At 41.6% G+C, this 16,251-nt stretch overlaps 3 protein-coding genes across 6 annotated transcripts; 2 read left to right on the top strand and 1 right to left on the bottom strand.

Moving 5' to 3' along the window:
• Positions 1 to 286: 286 nt before the first annotated feature.
• Positions 287 to 1,877, top strand: LOC115737686 (50S ribosomal protein 5 alpha, chloroplastic-like). The gene is made up of 2 exons (XM_030669959.2): positions 287 to 472; positions 1,392 to 1,877. Exons 1-2 carry the CDS (start codon positions 346 to 348, stop codon positions 1,724 to 1,726), a joined length of 462 nt encoding a protein of 153 aa, XP_030525819.1. The 5' UTR covers positions 287 to 345; the 3' UTR covers positions 1,727 to 1,877.
• Positions 1,878 to 1,900: 23 nt separating this feature from the next.
• On the bottom strand, positions 1,901 to 10,056 carry LOC115737683 (alpha-L-arabinofuranosidase 1-like). 3 transcript variants are annotated; one of them, XM_030669951.2, is made up of 18 exons: positions 9,697 to 10,056; positions 8,744 to 8,933; positions 8,370 to 8,424; positions 7,856 to 8,067; positions 7,556 to 7,677; positions 7,309 to 7,462; positions 6,351 to 6,420; positions 5,713 to 5,858; positions 5,543 to 5,588; positions 5,389 to 5,441; positions 5,003 to 5,147; positions 4,063 to 4,181; positions 3,906 to 3,977; positions 3,728 to 3,831; positions 3,470 to 3,526; positions 3,171 to 3,366; positions 2,541 to 2,687; positions 1,901 to 2,206 (listed from the first exon to the last, which is right to left on the bottom strand). In XM_030669951.2, the coding sequence occupies exons 1-18, from the start codon at positions 9,933 to 9,935 to the stop codon at positions 2,024 to 2,026; spliced, it is 2,310 nt and encodes a 769-aa protein (XP_030525811.2). In that variant the 5' UTR covers positions 9,936 to 10,056; the 3' UTR covers positions 1,901 to 2,023. The 3 variants fall into 3 exon arrangements, with proteins under 3 accessions (XP_030525811.2, XP_048137552.1, XP_048137554.1); XM_048281595.1 differs by having other exon boundaries at positions 8,744 to 8,945; positions 9,698 to 9,826; XM_048281597.1 differs by having other exon boundaries at positions 8,744 to 8,953; positions 9,697 to 9,822.
• A 580-nt stretch (positions 10,057 to 10,636) lies between these two features.
• On the top strand, positions 10,637 to 14,478 carry LOC115737685 (probable protein S-acyltransferase 1). Of its 2 annotated transcripts, none has more exons than XM_030669958.2 (5): positions 10,637 to 11,154; positions 12,407 to 12,586; positions 12,673 to 12,981; positions 13,253 to 13,474; positions 13,687 to 14,478. In XM_030669958.2, exons 2-5 carry the CDS (start codon positions 12,509 to 12,511, stop codon positions 14,146 to 14,148), a joined length of 1,071 nt encoding a protein of 356 aa, XP_030525818.2. In that variant the 5' UTR covers positions 10,637 to 11,154; positions 12,407 to 12,508; the 3' UTR covers positions 14,149 to 14,478. The 2 variants fall into 2 exon arrangements, with proteins under 2 accessions (XP_030525818.2, XP_030525817.2); XM_030669957.2 differs by having other exon boundaries at positions 10,637 to 11,162.
• The last annotated feature ends 1,773 nt before the right edge of the window (positions 14,479 to 16,251 follow it).

The raw sequence follows: 16,251 nt of genomic DNA, 5'->3' as shown, positions 1-16,251 counted from the left end.
ATCTGTCTCGAGCAAATTTTTGAAACAACTCGTGTTGGTTAACTCCGAAATACTTTATGTGCCGAGACATTCTACGAATGTTTGTAGGGTGTGACGGTGGGTTCGTTAACTTCGGAATATTCGGATTGCGGGTGAAACGGAGTAGGTATGGCTTAATCCGAACATTTTGTAATTAGATTTGTTAAACTTTTAATCAGAAGAAAATAATTTCTTTGGGATAATATTCTAGATACAAGAAAAATATTTCATTTTTAGTCATACGAAGCCAGGAAGCTTGGGTTAAATTGTCAAATCTTCTCGTCTCGTTGGTCGGTCGGACAACCTTCGTGCTCCCATCGGAAGACCATGTCTCTGATCGGCTCGACGACATCCCTCAAATCAACCTCTCTCGCTCTCCTTCCTTCTTCCACTTCGTCGTCCCCTTCCTCTCGCGCCTCCTCTCTTCCTGCCACTACTCCTCCTTCGTCATCGCGTACGTCTCTCTCTCTCTCTCAAATGCCTTGCATTAGATAGCTGAACCGAAACTCCGTACGCCGTTCGCGTATCTCTTGCTTTTTGGATGTTCCAACTTCTGGTGGTTGTTCGTCGCGTGTGCTCGCGAAGTGGATTGCGGCGATTGCCTCGATTATTTGCGCTGACGAATCTTTGTGTTGTGTGCCCTGTGAGAGGGCCTTACACGTCTGGAGGTGTTCTGTGGAGACTTCTTCTGACATGTCTGTGTGTAGGGGGGGTTCGTTTAGCTCGTTGCTTGTTTCAGTTCATTTGGGAAGTTAGGAAGCGAGTGGTAAGTTGTCGACACCGCTCTGAAGATCTTCCTACCGGTGATTGCGCTCTCTCGGAAGAGTGTCGGAGTGGTTTGGCGAATCATCTCAGATTGAATTTGTTAGATATTATCGCTGATTTAGAGTAATTGAAACTCGGTGTGCGGGTTAACCGAGTTTTTGTGGGATCTTTAGAATTGGAGAATCAAATTCAACATACATGTTCATAGTGTAGTTGGCTTCACCCTACACTCCGCGCTAGCCGTAGCTTGCCTTTTGGATCCTTAGCGTCCGCCATTTTTTTATCTCGACGATGTGAACGACTGGGGGTTTGTTTAATTGGCCACATTTCAAGTGGCGGAGCTGTTCGCGGGGCTCACTTTCAGTTCATATGCACTCGGTCTTCATGATTCTTGGGGCTGTCCATGGTAGATTTTGTGATGTTTCCTCCATAATTATAAGTTGTTTGAAGACGGCTGACGGTTGGCCTCGGATGTAGAGAATACAACGGGGCCATATTAGTCGTTTATTCGCGACAGCCGTTGTCTCTTCTTTTATGTCGGTTTCAGTATTCTATCTTTCCTTTCTTTGTAATTGCTCACTGTATCTGGATTGGCTCTTGTTTTCCAGTATCATTGTTGAATGCGGAACCCAGTCATTGTCATCTGAATTACGTCCGAGCACTTGGTGCCAGGATGATCTCGCCTGCCAAGAGAAGGGTTGTGATGCTAATCAAGCCAACGGACGTTGGAGAGACTGCTCAGGATGATGGAGAGTATTGCTTGGACACTGATTTGGATTCTCTCCCGTTTGACACATGTTGGTTGGAGGCCAAGCTTCAGCTGAAGCTTGACCAGAAAATGAGGATGAAAGTGCCGAAGAGGATAAGGCTCCGGAGGAAAAAGCTTGTCCGCAAGAGGAGAATGAGGAAGAGAGGTCGGTGGCCGCCCTCGAAGATGAAGTAGTTGACTGATTTTTTGAACTCCATTTTGGTTTCTGCGCCTTCTATGCCAAATTCGGGAGCAATGCTTTTATCGACATTCATGTCTTGTTCATAGAGTACTTACAATCGAAGCCTGATTAGTATAGGTAAAATCTGTCCATTCTTTTCTTGCTTATCATATCTCACGTAGTGGATCTAAAAGAAATTCTATGAATCAACACTGAAGATGGGATTAAGAAGATGCACCGATGACGAATTTACAGCATGCTACAGCCAGATGAAGGGTGGCAAAAGGTCCAACCCTTAGGAATCACCGATATTATCGTTCATCTTTGCCTTCAGACCCTTTTTCAGTGCTTGGATCTCGAAGATGAATCAGCTTTTCGCCATCTTGAGAGCCGATATGTTGTTCTAACAAGTCAAATGAAGTGAAAGAATACGGGGCGAGTATGATTTCCATGTCCTTTCCTGCACTTTCAAGCGGAATTTGTTTTGGAGACACCTGCATTAAATCAGGAGGAGATGCATCAAAGATGCTGCGATGCGATTTACCTCCGCATAAACTTGTCATTTTCCTGGTTCTCGGAAACGACTCTGCTTATATAATTTTTAAGTGAGTTACAGCCGGTGTCAAATCATATACTTCCGGAAATATTCCTATGCGCGAGGTTCCTTTGATAAAAGTTTGATTGAAAAAGATAATTAGAAGATAAATAATGGCTTGTATTCGACAAATGAACCAGCTAGAACTATTAGCGTTAAATGACCCCTCCAGGACGATGTAGACGCCAGACAGCATGACCTCAACAGATGCAAGGAAGAAGAGAAGGAGATACCTTTTTTGGCTGTTGGAAGGAATTCTCGTCCATCAAATTTCCAGAAGTTAGGACAGTTTTTGAAGAGCTGGACAGTTGTATAGTATCTGTATCAAATCCTCCAACAGATATCTTGAGACCAATAGAGCTGTTTCCGAAGTTTACAGCCTACATAAATTTTGAAGATCCCGAACTCAACCGCCGCTCTATTGCCAAAACAAGAATATACTAGACGCATATGCGATCTCGAGAGGAGGATGATGTTGACAAATCTAATCAAACAAAGAATAAGTATCTGCCAAATCAGAAACCAATATAACATGCATGATGTTTTGTGATAATGGAGCATAGGCGACTGCTCTTTAATTATGTTAGCAGATGAAGCTCAACCAGATATGTCTCAATGTATAAGTTCGGTCTTGTCATGATGACCACGCTAAAAATTACTGTGCCAAAGAATGTGATTGGTTGTGCACCAAACAGTAAGAAAGCTTTGGTTATTGTCTTCATACTTTTCCTTTCCTTGTTCAGAAATTTCATTTCCATCCCATCAGTCTGGTTGTAAAGGTACTGATCAATGGGAAAATGAGAGAGACAAGGACGTATTCATGAATAAGAGAATTCTGGGTTTATCAAGGACAAATTTCAAACCTTTATTCTTATGTAGTTCTTCTCATTAGTGGAATCTTTCCATAAGATAGCAGATGTAACGAGTAATGTCGAGGTTGACTTCAATGTCGTGTCAAGAAGGGTTGCTCCGCTTGACTCTGTGAAAAGACTTTGCATCCAGTATCTGGGAGTTCCATAGAGCTGTGAAGAGCTGAACACGATTGTGTCCGAAGTGAAACTTCAATGAAGCAGGTTGGTGTTAGTGAGGGAGAATCTTGGTTTCTTTTGCGCTTTTCAAATGGCTTGATAAAACAATAGATATCTTCAGCGAGAGAAACTACCTTCCGTCATTTGCATTCATGAATAGTGGCGCAGAACTTGCCATCGAAACGACATCACTGCCAAACAGGAGAAAATTTTGAGATTTAAGTAGTATTTACTCTTTTTCATTAAGAGGAAAACTAACCTTGTTTTCATGATTCAACAGAAAATGAAATGCAGTCATGTTTTCATGTCGTGTTTTCAGTTTTCTCTTAGATTAGACTATGATACAGATGATATCATAGGGTCCTTAATTATAAATGTACTATTAGAGAGACCTGTTCTTTTCTAGCCCAAGAAGGAATGCAGCTTCAGCTAGGGCTGCCAGGAGACTTCCTTTGCCCGCGTCTTTTCCTGTAACACAATACTCGCTGACAAAAACCTGAAAGCACCAAAATTGAAGGTCATTCGTGTGCACACTTGACCTTCAAATATGTTACGGCATGTAAAACGCACCTTTGGACCATTTCGAGACACCTGATCGAACTTATGAGCTGTTGAGAACATGTTGCTCGCAGAAGTGTAGACCTTATCAAGAAGCAATGATGTCATTGTTTAATGGGTTCGTATTTACAGAAGAGTTCTTGAAGGGAAAGGTAAGAAGAGACTCTACATGAAAATCATAGAGATCGGCAGGGTGATCCAACTGCCCAGAAGAACCATCGCAATTTGAGATGATTTGCATGTCTGGATAAGCATCCTTTATAGAGTCATAGAACTTGAGATAATTCCCTTGTCATTGATGAAAATGAAAGAGGAAAAACTGGTCAGCTGCAATATTAAGAAAGAGGTATGAACTAGATACTGTACTGATCCTCGAGCGAAACAAGAACCCGTCCCCATAATCAATAGCACAGACTAAATGGTAACAATTCTCTAGTGGCGTAGATTACAGATAATGTGAAGGAGAAGGTGCAATGTCACGTTATTTGAATTTATCAGATCGAAGGAAGTTATATTGCCCGCTTCTGTGTGAGGCAAAATTTTGATCAGGGTAGATTACAAGTAGAAGCACAAGAACTGCAAGTCCGGATTTCAGTAATGTAAAGCAACTAGAGCGTCGAAAAACCTCAGCAAAAGGCGAAAAGGCAGGTCAAAGTTGGATATAGTGCCTTGACAACAACAAAACTACATATTACTTTCAATGGCGTGTTTATTCATCATCCTTGCTACTTCCAATATAAAATCTGTCTACAACGTCACGAGATGATGACTATCCTGTGATGTGCTTATATCTATTAAGATGTTCTGTCCATGAAATTAAATAGCAGGTGCGACTGGTGTGCGGTTTAAACCAGTCATTATAAATGAAAGAACACTGCATAATTATTTGATCCCCTCCTTCAATGCAGAGAGCTTCCTACTACCTTGACCTAAGATACAGAAATATGCTGAGATAGGCACGACCTTCTGTTCATCAACAGAGAACATGTACCAGACATCTCTACTTCAAACCGAGGTGTATCTTGCAACTACTTGTTAGATGTAACAAAAAAATAAAAAAGAGAATAGGGGGAATATTAGGTGTAAAAGGATTGCAATAGAAAGCAAACCTTGGTAGTTCTTTTTCCAGCAATCTTGGTTCCCAACAGCAACATATCTCAAGTCAAAAGGTTCCGGGTGTCCCATCGCAGCTCGAACCGAACCCCATGTAGAATCTGGATCACCTCTGGCAAACTCAATACCATCAAGGGTTTCCTATGACAAAGACGGCGAATTATTTAAAGTTAGGGACAAATCAAGTCAAAAGCTTCAATTGCAGAATAAACCAGAACTAAAGTTATAAGCTACCTCCTAAATTCCAAACAATCTATTGCTCTTTTAAAGTTCTCACCCCTACCACCCATTTGCTTCATCTTAGCAAGTGCAGAATTAGAATTGAAGTTAACAACTAAACATGGTAACATGAATCCAGGTTAGGATCAGGTTAGGGGCATACTTTTACAAAAGGAGGCACACTGAGAGTTTCAACCTGATCATTATGGCTGAATCCTGCAAAATAAACAAGGTCACCAAAAATGGAAAAAAGTGAAATTTCTTCAATTTTTTTAAGGGTGAATGGAATCAACATCTAATAAAGAGATGTGAATTACCGCCATTGAATACCCAGACTGGCAATGCACCAAGATCCTCTGCAAGCTGTAGATAAATTTGTTAGGATATGCATATGAGAAAAAAGCAGTTTCTAACTAAAGTCCTTGAAAGGAAGGGTTTTATGCAGTCTAGAAACTAGACAGCTTTATAGTAAGCATGTTTTACCAACCTGGAGGAACTCGAAATAGCCAAGTCCATCATCAGTCCAGTACTTCCATGCATCATTAAAATGGCCAGGCCTCTCCTCCCAGGGTCCCACGGTTTCTTTCCAACGAAATGCGTTTGTCAACCATTCACCTTCCACAAAAGATCCACCTACAATGGATGTGAGGGAACATATTACGTGGCAAGTTCTGGGGACCAAATAAAACAACAGTCTTGCTCCAGTTTACTAAGATAGGCAGCAGAAGTGAAAAGGAAATGTTTTCGAGCCACAGAACAATCTGTAATTGTTCCGTTCTAAGCTAAAGCAAAAAAGTTACTCAGTTCATTGGTTTAATGGCTCATAATATGTCAGATTCATCATGAGGACATAGCTTTAGGATGTGATCTGCAGCACCCCAAGTCTTAGATGTTATGAGAGATCTATACGGGCAACACACTTGAGTGCTCCTTTTGGAGCTTGTTCCATGTGGATTTGGGCATTGATCGTGCAAATGATATCAAAGCACAGACCATAGTCGTGTTGAGGCTGATGTACTTCTGTCAAACTAAGGGCTCGAATTAAGTTCTAGTCCTAACATCTGAGGGCAAAGGAGGTTCCAAATGCAAAGATGGAAAGAATTCAAATGATAAGGCTATGTATACCTGGAAATCTCAGAAATCGTGGTTTTATTTCTGCAAGCATTTGAAAAAGATCATTCCGAAAACCATGTTCCTGCATCTCCCAAAATAACAAATCTTGTGAACATAATTAAGCTGAAAAACTTTTTGCACTCTGGAAGCACCGAAATGGTATTATTTGAACACCTATATCTTCTAAAAGTTAACAAGCTGAATCGGCTAGCTTTCAACTGTTTTTTCATGGTGCAAAGCTATTCAATATTAGTGTGTGGCCAGAAACTGCACATTTTCATATTTTTTAATCTTCTAGACATCCTCCAATTCTAAACTCAGTCTCTCAATGCTACAATGTGACAAACTATATCCTTCCTTCTGTTAATGCATTTAACCATGGCCTTCCATAATTCTATATAATCAGAAAAATTTAGTGTTGCATGGTGCACTCCAAACATGCAATCAAACAAGGATGCACAAGAAATGACAGAATCCGTAAAATTGAATGCTTTTTTATTAGCTGAAGAAGATTTACACATTACTTTGCAAATGTCACTTAATTTCGGCAAATCTTTTGTATTTTATTGATAACTTATGAGTTATTGGAAGAATCTGAGGCATCTATGGCATGATGACGTCACATTTTGGTAACACTGCACAACAAAAATAAGTCAAACACAAGTTTTTTTGAACATATCAGTAGAAACCAGTGTCAGGATAAAGTTATGCTCATCATCTGACTACACAGACATTCAGCAAAGGACAATCCTTCCCTGTCACACAAAAGCTGTTGAGTTTTCCAAAGACTTCCTTTCATGATTTGACTTATGCTTAAAAGAACTATAGTAGTCTTAAAGAGCAAAAAACTCTTCTCCCTCCAAAGTTATTATAAACTCAACCGTGTGTTTACATGTAGAGAATTTGAGGTCTTATCTGTAATCTGTATGACAATCATTTGATGATTCAAGGAAAGGAATGCATAGCATACCATGTGAGTATCCAGAGGCATAGCCGAGACTTGATCAAACCATATCACTCCCTTTTGGGTGGTTGTCAATTGAAGTCTCGAATTATGATTTGTCCCTCTCGCCTCTAATAGAAACTCCATCTTTGTCCAGCTTGAAACATCTGAAGCTGATGCTCTACAAACATACGTAGAATTTAAGAAGGTAACATACATCTACTAAGGGACAATTCACAGAACTAAGCGGGTGAAAATAGTAAGTGGTGCGCACCTTATGTTGGCACTAGCCAGCAATGGCGTCCCATTTGATCCAGCCAAGGCCAAGGATAGATTCATCGATGTTGATGATCGAACATAAAACATTACTTTGTAAGTCTTTCCCTTCTCAATATTCTGGAAAAAGGCAATGATGATTTAAAGCCTTCTGAAGGCAGGCAAAATATAATCACTTCAGGAAGGGGAAAGTAAAGTGAAGCAAGTATCATCGAGGACTATTAAGGAAACTTATACTAAAGTACATGCAAAAATGAATTGACCAAGATCTGACAGGAATGGAAATCCAAGTTCTAACCATGCCCCAGAACCCCGGGTTATATATACCGACTCCCCCAGCTGGACACACTTTGGCTCCTTGGTTATCACAGAGCACATCCATTCGCAAGGCAACAGTATTCCGTTCAAAGCATGATGACCGGTCCGTTGATAAAATCAGAGATGACTCGTTGCCAATGATAGACCAAGGGGCAATGTTTGAGGGGGTGTTCTGGCCCCCAGCTTCAAAGCCTGGAAATCCAACGTATAATCAGGATTATAATGTGTGGTTGATCTGAGAAAGAATATTTGCAGCTTAATGCCATAGTCAACAATTCAACTGCAAAACATTCTGTGATAGGCTTGTGAGCCATAGCACATACTGTGTGCCTCTCTATATGCAGGAATGGCATGAAGGAGGCCACATGATCGGCAATTTTGCATTCAGATTCACGTATGTATCTAATATGCATATTTACTCAAAAAAGACATGTGGTTCCATATTCACACACTGCCATCCCAATAAAAAAAAATCAAGAAGATTTATATGTGACCTCTGTTGCTTACAAGTTCCGCCCACAGTCCCCCAGCCCCGGCGTGGTTGATCTCCTGCCAAAAAGTCAAATAAATGCTGAATTCCCGATATGTAACAGGGCAAAATAAAGGAGGCATAACAAATGTGTGATCAAAAGCCACTGTTTCTTCTGAAAAATTCATCCTATTATCTGCAACAGCCATACTTTGGGCATTCCATGATGAAAAACGATGCAGTCATTAGAGAGGCTGAACTAATTAAGACCAAGCAAAAATTAGAAGCTAATCAAGCAGTCAGTCTTGAACTCGCTGATGTTAAATTACAAATAGATGGTGGTGGGAAGGAAACTGTAGCAACTGAAAATAACCGTGGTCTGGCAGGTCAAGAACAAACCTCGAAGAATATACCGAATAGAGTTTCTGGTATCGGCCGACCAGCTCCTTCAGAAGCATTTACAAACAGCTGTGCGGTTTGGTTCTTGTCGACTTCAAGAGCAAAGCTTTGCCATACAAAACAGATGCTAATGAAAACGTCGATAAAAACTTTGCTAGATGAGGCCTTGTGAGAACCCATCTTTCTCCTCCTGCATTCAATCGCTGGAAACTGAAGACGGAGGTGCCAATTAGCTATTGTTTGATTAGTCACATTAGAGACCTTGTCTTTTGTCAGTGTTTCATCACCGACTCTATTAAATTAAATGACTTTGGTGAGAACTTAATGTGACAGCTGAGGACATCAAAACTACAAACTCGAAGCTCTACAGCCATGAGTATCAGTAAGCATTTTCAGGCTCAAAGTGTACTAACGAAATTATGACATGCGTAATCTACTCGGAGAAGAAGAATATGTCACAATATTTCCTGCTGGTAAATGCAAACATAACTATTGGCTTGTACTCAGGCCTATACATCATCAATACCATACCCAAAGCCAAAACATCAATTTTTCCTCACACATAAACAAACATCCTGTCTCGCAGATGCGAATGCTCCACAAGGCATGCAATCAGAAGCACGCACACAGAAGTTTGTTCAAATAATTAATGGTCAGTCTTTGGAACCAAATATGATTAATCGCGGAAGAATTATAGCTAGGTGGATCTGGATGTGGCTATGCATTCAAACATTCAAAGACTAAACACAAATTGTGAGTGTAAACCTCAATTCTCCATCGGGTGCGCCAAAGAGCCAGAAGGGCGGGGGCAAATCACTTGCACAAGTACAGAGAATTGAATATGTAAATGCTTCTCTTAATGCCGGCAAAACAGACACAGCACTACTAATGGGGACATCAGACAATTCACGAGACTTTGCTCAACAGCAGTCTGAGAACATGAATGGACTTACCAAGCTATTAATACCGAATGTGAGATTTCAAAAGCCGAAAGCGATGGTGTTTCCTGGACTATGTAGCTGGTAGGCCTCTGTTCTTGGGCATTCAAGAGAGCGAAGGAGAAACTAGAATCAGAGTTTGAACTTCTTATACACACAAAAACAGAGCAAGTGGCGTTGCCAGTACAATGCCATTTACTGAAGAAATGCTTAACAGTGGCCTTTTTGGGTTTGCTTTCAAGGGAGAGACTCATTTGGCGGTGGATTACAAGGCAACACAAAAGGGTCTTGTTCTGCCTTGCAAGTAAGCTTCAAGGTTGTCAATTTCTGTGCTGACGTAGCTTGGGCGCATGATGACGATGATGGTGTTTTTGTAAGGTAACTGTCAGATCATAAAGAAACGAATTTTAGGGGATAGGACAGGACTTGCCATGAAGATGAAGATGACGATGATGACGACGACGATGCATGTTTCCCTTGTTTTGCGAAGCTGGCCTGGCCCCGCTTACCGTTCGGATAGAGCTCTCTGACTTGTTCTTTCTGTTTATCTAATATTCTTAAGATACCATACCGAATTCCATATATGATTAGTTGTAATTATTGTGTTCTCAATTATGATACAATATAATAATACGGGGACGAAAAATTATTCAATAAATTCGATACAAATACAAAAATAAAAATGGAACCATGACAAATTTGCTTGGATTGAAGTGGAACTTACCATTAGCAAGAGTCCCAATTCGTTTCAATGCGTGTGATCACGTTCGCGTTATTATAATCCTACTATCTAGGCAACGGCATAATTGAACATTGTTTCACTAATGATTTAAGAGCGATTGTTGAGAAGATTAAGGACGCATGAATGGTGGGTGAATCCGTTGTAATTGGTGATATTTGAATTACATCATGTAGTAATTTTGTTTGATGATCAAATGGCTTTTAAACTTGCCCCGTCCGTCCGAAAACGGGAAAATGAGATGCCCGAGCTGAGCGGATGGGATGTCTGTGTCATTTTTCCTTTCCTCGTTCTTTACTCGGCTTAGCGCGCGGGAATGTCGCACCAATCTGGAAGATCTTTACCAGATTTGGACAAGAAGCTGTTGAGAGAGAGATAAGGACGTGGTCTTTGTAGGGATGTGATGCTGAGAGGGCAATGGCAAGGGGGGAAGCAGTTATTTCTTTGGCAAAACAGGGAAGAAAGATGTGAGGAAACTGAAAACACCCCCTCCCAAACCCTCTGCTTTCATCATCCGCAAGACTCCTGCAAAATAACAAGAGAAAGAAGCCGAGTGGTGTTTTCCGGGGGAAAAAAGAAAGAAAACAGGGTCGAATTGTTGCGGATGTGAGAGGAGAAGATGAGCAGGAGCAAAGTCCACAACGTAGACGACAGCGGGGGTGATCGTGGATTCTCTTCCAAAGACATAGGCTCCCCTGGACCCCTTCCCAGGAGGCTCTACCAAGTTTGGAAGGGTAACAATGTAATCTTTTTCTTCCCGAGTTTCGATTCAAGTTGGTGTTTTTATCTAGCCTGTCGAGCTTTTTCTTTGTTCTTGAAACGAAATGTGTCCGATTGGGTTTGTGGGATTCTCAATTAAACTGTCGTGTCGTGTGGTTGTTCTGGTTTTCCCGCTTTCATTCGTTCTGGTTGTGTTCGATGCTGTCGGCAGATTCCTTTCGATTTAGTATCAAATAGTTTGGGCGAGAGAAGGTGACTCTTTAGCTTTGTAGGTCTCCCCTCTCCTCATGATTCGATGTACATGAGCCGATTTTTACTGTTCGTTTTGTTAATGTAATGCGTATTCAATTTGCAGAATCCTATCTACATGCCTTATTCACCGCTCAACGGCATCCTTTGCATGCTTGTCTGAGTAAATCTGAGATCGATCACTCATTTGTTGAGTAGAATCTTTGCATGCTTGTCCGAATAAATCTGAGATCGATCACTCATTTATTGAGCAGAATCTGTATGCATGTGTCACGGGCCGGTTGTTTTGGATCGACCCGTGCAGCGACTCAGCCTTCCTTTATATCGCTGGATCTTATCTACCATCTCTCCAAATGTTCCAGAACACTTGGCAAATTACCAACGTGCCTGCCCCGGAAATATTCTAAAGCATCGTAGAAAACCCTAGACAAATCCTAGGGATCCAAGACACAGCAGGTCTTGGGGTATCTCTATGCATGACTGGTCTAGGCACGAAAACCTCAGCCCGTGTCACATGCATGTTCAATAATTTCTATTTGCTACATCAAAAAGTAAAAAAAAAAAAAAGGAGAGTAATTGCGAATTTATCTCGATGAGCATTCAACGTGTTCAGTTAGAAGCTTGACATTGTGGTGTGTAGTGTTAGGTATTGCCTGCTAAATGGCTCTTATATACTGGTCATTCGCGTTTTGTTATGTCATTTTGCTACTGAAAATCTTATATCGTGGACTCACAAATTAGTTCAAAACCATAAAAGTTGATGCAGCTTTAGTTGGACCTTGTGTTTTCGGCGAATAAAATCCAGGAATTAATTATTGGACGATTATGAGGGCTTCTCTGGTCTGATGACTTACTTCTTTCCCTCATGGGTTAAGCTCAATGGAAAGCTACTTAAAGAAATGACTTACCCATCCGTCATTCAAGTGGCGACACTAATCCGCCATCTTGATGTGGATGATGAGATTTTCACCTTTTATTCGTCTTCAAGTTGATTGATGTATTTTGTTTGTCTCTCAGAAATTCCTCTGTGGTGGGAGATTGATCTTCGGTCCAGATGCTGCATCGGTGTTGTTGACTGCTACCCTCATTGGAGGTCCTGCAATAACATTCTGCATAAAAATGCTTTTGCTCATCGGTGTAGTGAATCCGCTATTCGGGTACATCGTTCTGATTGTGGGATCAGTCCTCACTGTTCTGGTTGGTTCATGTAATGTTTCTCTCGCGTGTTGCAAGTTGATGGCATTACTAAGTTATAAGGGCTAAGCTGTCCAAAATCTGTGCAGGACTTCCTTTTTCTATTCCTGACCTCTGGGAGAGACCCTGGTATAATTCCAAGAAATTCACAGCCACCCGAATCCGATGAAGCATGTGATGCAGCTACTCCGTCGATAGAGTGGGTCAATACTAAAGTGCCAGATCTGAAATTGCCAAGAACCAAGGATATACTAGTGAATGGTCAAACAGTAAAAGTGAAGTTCTGTGACACTTGTTTGCTATATCGACCACCACGCGCTTCTCATTGCTCCATCTGCAACAACTGTGTGCAAAGGTTCGATCATCACTGTCCATGGGTTGGTCAGTGTATTGCATTAGTAAGTTATTTGCATGTTATCATAAGTTATGCTGTTCAATCCCACTTTTAAGCTCTTTATTCTGGAACTTTTAAGTCAATGTGCTTTGGTAACTTACATCTTGTATTTGTCACTGTATCTGGAAACACAGTTTTGCTGCTATGAGCATTTTAAAGATATTGCTATAAGAAAGAGACCCTAATCCTTAGTTTGTACTTCGTTGTCCCGCGAGTAATTGAAGTGCTTATGGTGCCAGAAACTAACAGATCGTTCATATGTACTTATGTTGCAGCGTAACTATCCGTTCTTCGTATGTTTCATATCGACATCAACCTTCTTGTGCATATACGTGTTTACCTTCTCGTGGATCAACGTTCTTCGACAAGGAGGCAATCTCTGGAAGGCCATGTCACATGATGTCCTCTCAGTTGCTTTAATAATATATTGCTTCATCGCCTTCTGGTTTGTCGGCGGGCTCACATTATTCCATCTTTACTTGATTTGTTCCAACCAGGTAATTCTCATGCTATCTATTCCGCATTCATCTTTCTTTTTTGCGGAGCCAATTATTTGTTATCCCCCTTTTCTTCCTTTATGTCTGCATGATTTCTTCTATATCTATTGAACACAACTGCTATCTATTGGCTTCTCATTGCTTTCCCGATGAGTCCAACCCTATGAACTTGTCTAAATTTCGTCATTTCTTTGGCATTTGGTTTTTTCCAGACAACCTATGAAAATTTCCGCTACCGCTACGAAAAGAAGGAGAATCCATATAACAAGGGAATGCTACAAAACGTTAAGGAACTTGTCTTTGGCAAGATCCCACCTTCAATGATCGGCTTTCGAACTTGGACAGCAGAATACGATACCGGTGGATCCGTTACCTCCGAGTTTGAACAAGGCTATGTGCGTAAATTTGACATAGAAATGGGAGGCTCTCTTCGGAAGGAGGGCGAACCTCAACTTCCAAGCATTCTGCAGAGGTTGGATTATAGTGGCCTTGACGAGAAGTTGAAGAGAAAAGAGAGAGAGGGATCTGCTGCATTCGATCCGCTCTTCTTGCCCGCTCATCTAGATTCAAAGTGTCCAAAGCAGCAACTGGGTAATGGGCTCAAAATCAGTTCAGGTCACAGAATAGTGGATACAGGCTCCCATCAAATTGCATCAATCAGTCCACTGAGATAGAAGAGGTACTGTGTTTCTTCCTTCGCTTCCTAGACATGACTTCATCTCCGTATGAAGCATATGAAGTTTTCAGGGGCTAAGTGTCAAATGAAGGAACGGAAAGGAAAAGTTTGCCCGCAAAACGCAGCCTAGAGGTTTTCTGAAATGCAAAGGAGGCTTCATTGCACAAAAAAACCACGTTGCATCCCCCTCAGTGGCACTTTTTTTTTTTATTGTTTTGCTGCAGCTAACCCTCAATGATTTTGCTATTTGTGGACTTCATATGCTGAGATCCTGACTTTTGTGGATTAGTAAATTCATTTGATAAGGCTTGCATTGTTGTTACCGTAGCAAATTGACCTGCATGTAAAGTCAATGAACGAGAGAAATCGCAAGCAACTAATTAAATCAAAGGCTGTCGGGCTGTACATTTGAAGTTTGCTCTACAAACTTGTGGAAAGTAAATGATGAACAGTTGCAGAGCCTTGGTGGAATTTGAGGAAAACTCATAATGAGAGAAACTGTTTTGTGTAATGGGTATGCTATATTCAGTTCTAACTACAATGCCTATAGATAAGTCCCTCTAAAGCCGGAACCCGTCACGGCATTATGCTAGAAGGGTCATTTTGGAGGAAAGATTATTGGCTGGTAGAGCACATTGCCAAGTCCCTGTATCTTGTTTTTCATGCTGGTTTACTGAACCGGAGGGTCGAACAGAAAAGAAGCATAAGCATCGCCCCAAGCTTAATGTGGTCGTTACCCTGTTTTCTGAGGTGAAATTGAATTTGTTTCCCAAAGATAGCGAGCCAAAATTTCCTAAACCTACTTCGCTGCTCATGCTGGTTCTCAAAATGGCCTAATCTTCATCCCAGAATGTCGAGGGATAACGCAGTAGCTCAAAACGAAGTGTGGCCTGAGAATCGAACAGCGGAGTCGCGCATGTAGTGCAGCGGATCTGAAAGATGATCTGCGGTCCTTTGTTTTCGCCACAATGAGCTTCGAAACAGAGGATGAATGCTGCAGAGCGGAGTGCAGTTTGTGATCGTCATACGCTGCATCAAAAAGGCAAAATTTTTTTAGAGAGAGAATTGGATCCAGCGCATACTTCCTCAACCCTTTTTTGCAGCTAAGTTTCCTGGCATGTATACATTACTTGCAACTCTGTCTGGCCTCATTCTTGCTTTCTCCATGGATTCCTAAGACTTGAGCTCAAACTTTGGGGGCCGAACTAGCAGACTAGAGAGAGAGAGAGAGAGAGAGAGAGAGAGATTTTCCATTGTATGAATGATCACATGGAACTTACCTGCTAGAATATGGCAGAATCTTCTTTCTGATCTTGGAAAACACGAAACATGCTGTGGTTTCTCTGTCGAGAATGTCCTAACTTTCCATCTTCCTGGAAACCAACTCCTGGAACGGACCAGGGGGGCATCTGCAAGGAATATCTGTTTCACGCTAATCTGCCCTCTTGTTTGTATGCCAACCATCATCATCTGATGCAAAGCATCTTCCTTCCCTCGGAGGAGGTCGAACCGCTCGCTGGCGGGTCGGAACTCGCGTCTCTAGGCATCGACCTAAATGCCAGCGCAAGTCTCCCAACAGGGATCGCGAGGAGGGGGAGAAGAACATTATCGTTTAGTAGCGAGAGATGCAAAGTTGCCTGCTCATTACTCGGCTCGCCATCTGATCTTGTTGCGACATGGGCTTATCATGTTCATGCGCATGCCGAGCTTCGAGGTTGAGATCGATATTTGCGTCCAGGCTGATCCACCTGTTGGGTCGTCAAATCTAAGCATGTATGGCCAATACCAGGGTGCATCATACTCGCCGACCGCATGATTATTCTCTACCAATGTGCCGTAGGGCCACGCACTTTGTTCTGGTCCCCGAATGTCTCCAAAAGAATGAATGACCAAGCGGGACGGCCATGCATCAATTATCGGGCGCACTTCCAAAGGGCTTGATTGCACTTTTTGAAGAAGGGTTAGGACTAGATTGAATCTAGTCAAAAATTTAATGATTCAATTACGAATCTAGTCAAAAGTTTAATGATTCAATTACGATCCACACATGAATTTTAGGACTTCTTGTGCAATTTTTCTGAGTGATAAAGAGCTGTCATAC

This window comes from Rhodamnia argentea, chromosome 7 (genome assembly GCF_020921035.1).
Source record: "Rhodamnia argentea isolate NSW1041297 chromosome 7, ASM2092103v1, whole genome shotgun sequence".
NCBI lineage: Eukaryota > Viridiplantae > Streptophyta > Magnoliopsida > Myrtales > Myrtaceae > Rhodamnia > Rhodamnia argentea.
The sequence above is the reverse complement of the archived record's forward strand: the minus strand, read 5'-3'. Positions and strand labels throughout refer to the sequence as shown.

What these genes read in the sequence shown, in the direction of transcription:
- LOC115737686 (XM_030669959.2), top strand. Translation starts at nt 346, where the DNA reads ATGTCTCTGATCGGCTCGACGACATCCCTCAAATCAACCTCTCTCGCT. An exon ending in TACTCCTCCTTCGTCATCGC is followed by an intron (nt 473 to 1,391) that starts GTACGTCTCTCT and finishes CTTGTTTTCCAG; the next exon opens with TATCATTGTTGAATGCGGAA.
- LOC115737683 (XM_030669951.2), bottom strand. Translation starts at nt 9,935, where the DNA reads ATGAGTCTCTCCCTTGAAAGCAAACCCAAAAAGGCCACTGTTAAGCAT. An exon ending in GGAACTTGTAAGCAACAGAG is followed by an intron (nt 8,068 to 8,369) that starts GTCACATATAAA and finishes TTGGATTTCCAG; the next exon opens with GCTTTGAAGCTGGGGGCCAG. An exon ending in GTGTGCCTCCTTTTGTAAAA is followed by an intron (nt 5,148 to 5,388) that starts GTATGCCCCTAA and finishes TCTTTGTCATAG; the next exon opens with GAAACCCTTGATGGTATTGA.
- LOC115737685 (XM_030669957.2), top strand. Translation starts at nt 11,040, where the DNA reads ATGAGCAGGAGCAAAGTCCACAACGTAGACGACAGCGGGGGTGATCGT. An exon ending in TTGGTCAGTGTATTGCATTA is followed by an intron (nt 12,982 to 13,252) that starts GTAAGTTATTTG and finishes CTTATGTTGCAG; the next exon opens with CGTAACTATCCGTTCTTCGT. An exon ending in ACTTGATTTGTTCCAACCAG is followed by an intron (nt 13,475 to 13,686) that starts GTAATTCTCATG and finishes GGTTTTTTCCAG; the next exon opens with ACAACCTATGAAAATTTCCG.